A 9,422-nucleotide genomic window follows, 5' to 3' on the forward strand; every position below is an offset into this window, starting at 1 on the left:
CCTAATCTGGCCCACCTACTCTTCAGAAAGGTGTGAGGGGCTTGAAGCCTCCAGACAAACAGGCTGCCCCAGGGCCCTTCCGGGGCCGGACGTGCTGCCCGATCCGTAAAAGCGCCCAGAATCACCACAGCAGAGGCAGTGCTCAAAGCGCCTTGAGAATTTTAACCTTCGTTTCCTCAACATCCTTTCACTGGCTAAAACTTAAGTCTTTAAAACTCAGTATTTGCTAGATCAACCCTCCACTTCACTCTTTCCACATCATGTCCCTAAAACAATTCTCCCATCAGCCTTGTTCCATCCTACCACCAAAGAGCAAGAGACAGACCCACCGCCCGGCCCCCAGCCCACACCATGCCTTCCATACCAGCAGGAGAACATGTGGCTGCCCAGGAGAGTGCTGGTGAGTAAAGGGAGGTCAGCCTTTTTGATGCGGTACTTCAAAGCACGCAAGAAGCATCTCTGCAACAGTTCATCCATTTGCTCTGCAAGGAAAAGACAAGAACCACATCCTTCCTGAGGGCCGCAGAAGGCCCGCGCAGCACAGGTAAACTCCCCGCACAGTGACATCCGTACCTCACGCCTCAGCTCTGAAGGAGCCCATTCCCAGGCACCAAAGCTCCCAGACTCTATAGAACACTGAGCCTTTACAGAGGTCTGACCCCACAGAAGGGGTCAGGCCACAAAGTCCCACCCAGCCAGGCGCAGATGCTTCTCTGATAGAGAAGTCAGAGCCAGAAGAAAACTAAGAGGGCCGTGTAGCTGGGAACAGTCCAAATAGCAGAGCCAACGGGTATCCAGGGAAACGCGACATATGCGGAAGACTCCCAGGTAAGATGGCAAAGGGCTGTGGCACCACCCTCAGCAAAAATAAGGACTTTCCCCTCCCCTCCCGGAGCTGTGGTGCCGCTCTAGTCAGAAGCAGAGCAGAGCACTTAAGTCTCCTACACTGAGAGGACAGTGCCCTACTTCTGCCAGAGCTGTACCTTGAAGGGTCTTGCTGTCCGTGGGGTCTGGGTTCAGGCCCCCGACACTGGGGTCTTCTGTGGCTTCCGACAGGGACTTCTCCCCACACCTCTGCTGACCCTCCCCCTCCTCCTCCTCTCCCTCCAGGGTCAGGCGCCTCATGTCTCCCTGCAAGGTGGTGTCTGCCTGGACAGACCCCTTCTCTTCACTGAGATCTGGGGGATCCAGGGCCAGTGGAGCAATGGACGGTGGAGAGGACTTGTCTCCAGAGCGCCTGCAAAAACCTCATGTCAGAAACACTGAGCAGCAGCCACAGCACTCTCCAGCCCTGGTCAGGGGGTCAGTGGGGGTCCAGAGAGAGTAAGACCCACAGGCAGGGGTGTCCAGGAGAGGCCAGAGAACCTGGGTGTGCCTCTCAAATCTGTTTCCAATTCTGGGCCCAGAGAAGTCCCATGCCTCAGTTTCCTCATCTCTGAAATGGGGAGAGTAATTCTTGCCTCCTCCTTAACCCAAAGGAATAATATTATTAACAGAAATTCAGGGACAGAGAAAAATTAAAGACAACATAGTTAAAGTGGAGCTCCCCTTCCAAAGTATTCCCTTCATATAAATTAAAAATAAAACCATTTTGAATTAGATAATCAAATTAAGATTGCAAACGCATCTGTAGTACCAGTTTGGTGAAATACAAACCCAAGGTTGAGCGTATGGAACAAATTACAAACACCTGGACTGCTCAAGACTGCAAAAACAGTTGCTTCTGTGTTAAATCAGAATGCAATCTAAAATAGATGAATGACAAGGACCAACTGTATAGCACAGGGAACTATATTCAATACCTTGTAATAACCTTTAATGGAAAAGAATCTGAAAAAGAACGTATATGTATATATCTATATCTACAATCACTAGATATACTAATGATCACTAGAATCACTTGGCTGTACACCTGAAACTAACACAACATTGTACATCAACTATACCTCAATTGAAAAAAAAGAATGCAATCTAACCTGCAGAGTAGAGATTACAATGGTTTTATGCCACTAAGCCTTATGAAGACAGGAAAAAAAGGGATGCCACGTAGCAGAGCGGTAAAAGCAAAAAGCTTTATGTTAACTAAGATTATGCAAGTCAAACAAAGTTTTACTAACAGCTGCAGCAAGGCTTATTAGTATGGCTACTAGTGAGGCCAGAGCGTATGTTTAGGCTATTCTGATCAGGTAAATACCATAAATATTTTCAAAGGGTGGGAGGAGGGGAGACTGAGGCAGCCACTGATAAAACAATTTAGACAACAGAACCTTAATTGCCCAGACTAACAGTCAGAAGACAAGGTGCTGGGAGTACGTGAATAAGCAGCCTTCAAATGCCTGCTGAAACCCAGACTGATGAGGCTGTACCTCCAGCAAAGCAGGGCTTGGCCAATACTTGTAAAATAAGTAACTCCAAGACTGACTAAAAACGTAAGGGTAAATCTATACCAACAGGCCACAACACTTGGCCAAAAGACCAGGTATACTGCTTTCGAGAAAAGCACTACTTACTATTTTGGTTAAATGACACGAAAATAACCAGAAAATAAACTCACATACAGCTCCAGAGAGCAACTGTCACAGTGAAGAAAGTGCAAGTTCCATAATGAGGAGGAGATCCGAAATGCAGAACTTGAACAACATGAAAGTAATCAGGTTATCACCCTGGTGCCTGAGGATCTACTCTACTTTGATTTGGATTCAGATGTGAGAATTCCCGAGCACTCGTCATGGGGTCAGAAAGTGACTAAATGTACACGGCAGAAAAGGCCAGATCGACCAGTGCCATAAAAATAAAGAATATCACTGTACTGAGAGGCAGAGAAGACAATCCCTAAGGCCTTCTTCCAGCCCTAGGATTCTACAATTCACCTAGAAAATAAAGTTCTCTGTAATTTCTTTTCTAAACAGGAAAAAAAAAATCTTTTCTCCACATTTTGCAAGGAAGTTAATGTCTGGGGTCAGCAACTTGACTAAGGACACAGCAGGGATCAAAACTCTCACTTCTGAATCCAGGCCCTGTGCTCTCTCCACCCACCCAGCTCCCTATAAAACAGAAAAAGCATGGAACCCACCACAAGTGGTCCTGGTAGGTGTGGAGCACAGAGAAGCCCCTTCCCTTCAGACCTGAGGTCAGCATCTCAGCTGTGGACATGGCAGCAACTCCGATGGCAACGGGGGCTCTGAGAAGGAGGAGGTCAGAGATGAGGGTCAGGGAAAGTCTTCCAGGAGGCCACATGTCAGGACCAGCTTTCTACACATGTGTTCAAAGCACCACGGTTGCAAATCTGAAGCATCCACTTGTATCACAGAGCTAAAACTCGGTGCAGTCTCAATCTTATTCATATTACCTACACATATGACTTTCAAAAATTCCTTGACCAAATATTCCCTTCTGTGTAAGTAACTCCTCTACTGATGTTATCATTGTTATATTCTTATTATGAATCAAACATAAACAGAAGGTCCTGAAAAAGTTCCCTTTAATTTCAAAAATATAAATTATCTCCCCTATCTTAAAAAAGGCATAGCCATCCTATATGGGAAATTCAGAAGGGAGGCCATTCATATGCCATAAATTAGGCTGAGGGATGCCACAGGGAAGAGAGATACAGTAGTACCAACTAAAGGTTCCTTCTGAGTTGGTTCTTTATAACAGGGCTTGCTCTGTATAACTATCTATCTAAGAACTGGATGTGTCCAAAATATCAAAAACAACCACATTTACAATAACTACAAAAAACTTCCAAAGCCCAAATGGAAATCTCCGTCAGCCCACTGTTATTCAGCAATGCTCACACATTGCCTGTAAGGATTGGTGTCCAGCTGGCTAACAGGAGGGGAATATACAAGCCTGGCAACGTTGCCTGGACCCAAGGGAGACGATTCAAGGGCAGATTTCCCAACACCTGAACTCCAAAAAAGTTTGCTAATCCGGTGGCTCCACTTACTGTGCCCATGGGTCAGTTCCTGCCACAGAATCTTTGAATTTGGCTTCTTTCCCAGTTCCTAAAAGACGGGTCTTTGTCTTCCACCCTTGGAATGGTCAATGGCTCAAGAACTTCGGTCTCGAACCTGGCTTGTAGTCTCAGTAAACTCCCTTGTACCCTCACCCCCTTCCATAAACCACCTAGGCTTCATCCCCACATACATTCTAAATGCCAAACTGAGAGGCCAAATACACATTTATGTAGTTTTTTCCTATCCTGGATAGAATACTGGGGGGAAAAAACAATAATTTCACCATTCTTTTCAACTTCAGGTTTTGCTACACGTAAACAAGGAAGGAAACATTTCTAGGTACTTGGTTCCAAAAGGTTCAAGGAAAATAGGAGAATATGAGCAGCAAAAATAAGATCTTTAAACACTGACCCCTCCCATGCCTACCATGTTTCTCTCTCAAAGAAGTAATGAGTAAAATAATAAGATGTCATTTTTCATTCAGGATGATACAAATGAAAATGACCCATCATATCCAGTGTCGGTGAGCATGTAAGGAAACAGGCTCCATATACCCTGTAGGTAGGAGGGAAAACTGACACAGCATTTTTATAGGGCAACAGAAAATATGCACGATCTTCAGCCAAACAGTTCTGCTTCTTAGTATCTACTTTAGAAAAATATTGGCACTAGTGTCCCTAGAGGCATCAGGAAGATCTTGTTTGTGATCGAGACAAAGTAGAGGCACAATGTCCACTAGAAGAGGACTTTTCCCATCACCCCACAGCGGGTAAAAAGATTCAGCTTATCTGGGCTTGCTGACATGGAAAATGTCCCCACTACCTGAAGTGAAAAAGTAATAGGGATAAAGTTTGTTTATTTGTATTTTTAAACATACACACCCCAAACCATACATTTTATATGCACGTGTATATATGCATTGAAGAAGGCTGACAAGGACGTGCATCAGAATGATAATGGTTACTTCTAGGAGAAAAGGATTATGGGGTGAGAGGGTTTTGATTTTTCAGAACTGTTCATACGATTACTTCCTAATTTACCTTAAAAAAGAGACACTGTGGTGATGGCTGAACAACCCTATAAATATACTAAAAAATATCACTGAATTGTACATTTGAAACAGGTGAATTTTACAGTATGAAAACTATATCAATAAATCCATTAAAAATAATTAAAAGATGAGGATGATGATGTGGATGTTAGACAAAAATAATGTTGAAGTCACGAAAGGCAGGAAAGACCAAGAAAATGTCACAGATAGGAGACTAAGAAGACATGACAACTAAAGGCAGTGTGGTACCCTAGACTGGATTCTTGAACACAAAATAAGAAAAAAAGACATCGTGGGAAAACTGGGGAAATATGCATAAAGTCTGTAATAGTGTCAAAAGGACTGTACCAATGTTAATTCCTTAGTGTTGATAACTGTACTGTGGTTATACAAGATGTTATCATTACAGGAAGCTGGGTAAGGAATATTTCAGGACTCTGTACTATACTTGCAACTCTTCTGTAAATCTAAGAAAAAAATTTTTAAAGGAGAAAAAAACAAATAAATTTTTAAAAAAGAAGAAGCAGCAGCAGGAGCAAATACACTTGGCCCAGATGTATGGACACCCCACAGGCTCACTGCCATTCCCCACTCTCTGATTGTTCAGGAAGAATCTGTTTTTTCTTTTAATCCTTTATCCATATGCTGTGAAGTTGTCATTCCCACCCCTCCCAAGTTTTCCCTAAGTTTTTTCCCCATAGGCACAGCTGACTGGCACAGTACCTGTTCCCCACCAAGGCAATGGCACAGAGGTCACCCTTCTGTACCTGAGGCAGACCAGCAGGGGGCACCACTAGTCCTGGCAGCATCAAATCTGCAGGAAACAAAAGCATTGCAACTAACTCCACAGTTTACTTCATCATTTATTCATTTGCTCAACAAACATACATTTATTAAGCATCAACTACATTATTCATAATGAAAATAAAAAGTGGCAAACTGAGGATCAGACCTTTTCCTTCTGGGAGACTAGTGGTCAAACTGAAGCACCAAGCTGAGGGTCCAGTTCCATGATCTATCTTATTCTGGTTTCCTAAATTCAGTTTGTTAATCTAAAGTATAGCATATGGCAGTTCACAAAGCACTTTCATGTCACTTATCTTATTTAAGCCTTACAGCAGGGTCACAGAGGCCCAGAGAGCTCATAGAAGCAGCCAAGTAAGAGATGCAACAGACATGGGGGAAAAATTCTATTTTTCAATCATATGAATGCACAAAATGGGTACATTTATTAAGGTAGTTGGCCTTTACTAAGTAGGTTTCAGCCAGTATCCAGAATATAGGAAAATACTCTTACCTGCTCCCCCCACCAGTTTTTCAAGCACCAGGGGCCATGTTGTAAATGTTGGTAGAAGGTCGGGATAAGACCACAGGGTGTACACTGTCCAAGAAGAGAGCCAGAAAACACTTACTGCCCAAAAGTCAACCCCCTGGGGAATGGCAAAGCCAAACACTAAGGGCACATTAATCAAGATGTAGAAAAGAAACTCAACTCAAAGCTAGAGAGAAGGTTGTAAGGGGGTGCCCAAAGAAGTTGCATTCTTTTTCTTTTATTAGGTTACCCCAAGTTTGTGAAGCCGTTTATATGTTATATGCTATTTACTTTAGAATCCTTGCTCCCTTTAGCCTTAGAGACCTGCATTCTTTACATATTTATATTGAGCTCTTTGCAGTAGTTTCTCTCAATCTATGATCTTGAGAAGTTATCACTTTTACTGGTCGGAAGACACATGAAGTGAGCTACAGCTTTAAGAGTCTGTTTAATTGCCAAAGTTGGATATTTATGTGTAAAGCTAAAACTAGTGATGAAGTGAACATCTGCTTTTGCCTGTCCAGTATCCCTTTTCCCCTCTCTGGGAACTGAGTGCCCCTTTTCCTGTGGGAAACACATTCCATATAGTTTACATCAGGCTGACTCCCTTCTCAACGAGGCTGCAGTCTTAAAGAAGGCGGAGACTTAAGAAACTGGGTGTCACTTGAGACTTGGAGGCACCTATTGTTCCATCTGGATTGCAGCAGCCAAAAATGGCCATAGTGGATAATAGTAGGGACAGAGCCCCAATGAAGATTCCTTTTATGACCTCAGAAGCAAGTAATCCGAAACCGGGACACGAGCCTGTAAGAAATTCTGAAACTTTCCCATGTTTATTATTTTTATTCTCTCTGTTTCCACAGGGATTAGCACTAAAACCCTTAGATCAAAAAGGGCTTGTATGTGTACAGCAGCAAAGCAGGGTGGGGGTAGGGGTGGCCTGGGGTAGGAGACTGCACTGCACTGCTTCAGCCAAGCTGGGAGGAAGAAAAGCCCCCAAATGACAAAGTAGGTGTCAGCAGCCATGGAAAAGAGAAAAGGACACTGCCTCTCTGAGATCTGTGACAAAGAAAGCAAGCAAAGAATCCTGAGAGCCAGACAAGAGCCTAAGAAAGAATCCCTGTGAGATATCTCAACCAAAGTCCACCACTAAGACAGCTGGGTATGGAGTTTAACTAACCCAGCTTATTTCCCATCACAGTATCTCTTCAGCATCTTAAGAAAATTCCACTAGTGAAAGTTTTAAGAAGCATTTTTTACATGCCCTGAAACTCCACCCTTTTCACGACCTCTGCTCCAATCCCTAGTTAACCCACTAGAAACGAGTGTTTCTTCACCTCAGAATTTCCCTTGGCAAGCATCCTCTTTTCGTGTTAACCCTTTTTTTCTCCTCATTTCTATAGCAGTTTCTGATCTTGAAAGACCCAATTCTAGGGACACTAAACCCAAAAAGATTCTTAGGGAGATTTTGCATTTATTTGTTTTAAGGAAGACAGATTAACGGAAGAAACATATTAGGCAAGGACCATAGTAATGGCCAACTCCATCCCATTGCCATACCTGTCGGATATAGATTTTTCTCCAGTTCAAATAGGATGGGGTTACCACCACTCACGTACACAGTCACTGCATCCCCTCTGTGAGCATACAACTTCACAATGTTGAGTTCTTCCTTTCCAGGTACTAACTCAGAGACCTGATCCGTTCCAAGAGTGGGGAAAACAGCTGTCACATCGGCCCGAAGCTTTCTCCTGCAGAGAGCACACATACCTGGTATGTATGCTGCCTGGATGGATTTTAATAAATATTGAGGACTCAAGACTTACTATAAAATCACGAGGGCCGAGAAAAAGACTGGTTGATGATGCCCTATTCTCACTCTTCCAAAACATCCCATTCTCTTTCTCATCCAGTGTCTCATCTATTTTCACATGTTCCTGGGGCATGTCTTTCCATTTTACAAAGAAAGGAAAAAACTGAGATCCGGTAAGCAACCCAAGTTAGCCTGCCACTGGAAACTAAGCCCTGCCTTCCTGACTCCACACATAGCTCTTGGACCCACTCCTTTCTCATATATGCTTGACAAATCTGTCAACTTACGATTAAACAGCTCTGCTAGGGCACCAAGAATGACAACTATAGAACACTGGCTCCAAAATTCCCAAGGTGATACCTTCATTTGCAAAACAGCTCTTACCACATGTGCCTTATCCTCTCTCGCCTCACCCTCCATCTGTCTCTCCTGCCAGTGGTAATCACTAGACACTTCTTCTCGTATACTTGTAGTTCTCCGTGCCCCATCTAATCTCTCCCAAGGGACTCAAAGATCTCGGGAGGGCAGGGACCCCGTTTTCCTTCATTTTTGCATCCTCCACGACACCTTAAACAGACTGCAGTCAGTACGCGCTGATTGAATTACGCTTTCTCGTAAACTCACTAAAATATCCAAAAGACAGCCTGGGAGATAAATCAGGCCTCCTCTCCATCTTCACTCTCAAAACACGTCTAACTCACCCTTGCCCGCCCCCCGGGGTCCCTTCTCCGGCTGTACCCCTCGGCCTCCACCCCAAGTCGGCTGACCCAGCCCAGAAAAGGCTGTGAGCCAGCCGAGCTTGAGAGATATCTGGGTGCCCTGGTGGGCAGAGCAGGCTCTTCTCTCCCTCACCTGTCCGACCCCTTGATGGCCGTGTTGGACTTGACCCGAAAGGCCTTGGCAAACATGTCTGCTGGAGTGGCCTGGGGAAGAGATGGAGACCACAGCAGCCAGGGCTGTCAGGAAAGCGCGAGCACGGCGGCTTCCCGACCCGCAGTCCTGGGGGCAGCCATGCTTGGGCCCGGCTGGGAAAGGGGCCCGGCTGGAAACCGGGGCCGCGCAGCTTCGCGGCCGCCCCTAGTGGCAAGGCTGGGAACTGAAGCATGGGGGGCGGGGCCGGAGAAGGCGGGGCGGATCCCTGCGCGGAGCGGTGCAACCTGCGCGGAGCTGTGCACCCTGTCGCCTCACTCCTTCTGCCCGGCTCTGCGCCTACGCGCGTGGCTTGAGCGGGCGCGTCTGTAGTATCTCTGGGGCCAACAGCGATTCCGTTCATTTTTACTCCATCAG

The 9,422-nt window shown here is 45.1% G+C and overlaps 1 protein-coding gene across 2 annotated transcripts in view; it reads right to left on the reverse strand.

Moving 5' to 3' along the window:
• EIF2D (eukaryotic translation initiation factor 2D) overlaps window positions 1–9,203 on the reverse strand; it is a 19,034-nt gene extending 9,831 nt beyond the window's left edge. The window contains exons 1-7 of one of the 2 annotated variants that reach the window (XM_007470707.1): window positions 8,988–9,203; window positions 7,883–8,073; window positions 6,308–6,391; window positions 5,734–5,824; window positions 3,074–3,181; window positions 984–1,237; window positions 365–482 (exon numbers count right to left, since the gene is read on the reverse strand). In XM_007470707.1, the coding sequence (XP_007470769.1) occupies window positions 365–482; window positions 984–1,237; window positions 3,074–3,181; window positions 5,734–5,824; window positions 6,308–6,391; window positions 7,883–8,073; window positions 8,988–9,043 (902 nt within the window). In that variant the 5' untranslated portion in view covers window positions 9,044–9,203. The remainder of the gene's footprint in view (window positions 1–364; window positions 483–983; window positions 1,238–3,073; window positions 3,182–5,733; window positions 5,825–6,307; window positions 6,392–7,882; window positions 8,074–8,987) is intronic. The other variant, XM_007470708.1, reaches the window with a different exon arrangement.
• Between the last annotated feature and the right edge of the window lie 219 nt (window positions 9,204–9,422).

This window comes from Lipotes vexillifer, unplaced genomic scaffold (genome assembly GCF_000442215.2).
Source record: "Lipotes vexillifer unplaced genomic scaffold, Lipotes_vexillifer_v1.1 scaffold1122, whole genome shotgun sequence".
In the NCBI taxonomy this organism is placed as follows: domain Eukaryota; kingdom Metazoa; phylum Chordata; class Mammalia; order Artiodactyla; family Lipotidae; genus Lipotes; species Lipotes vexillifer.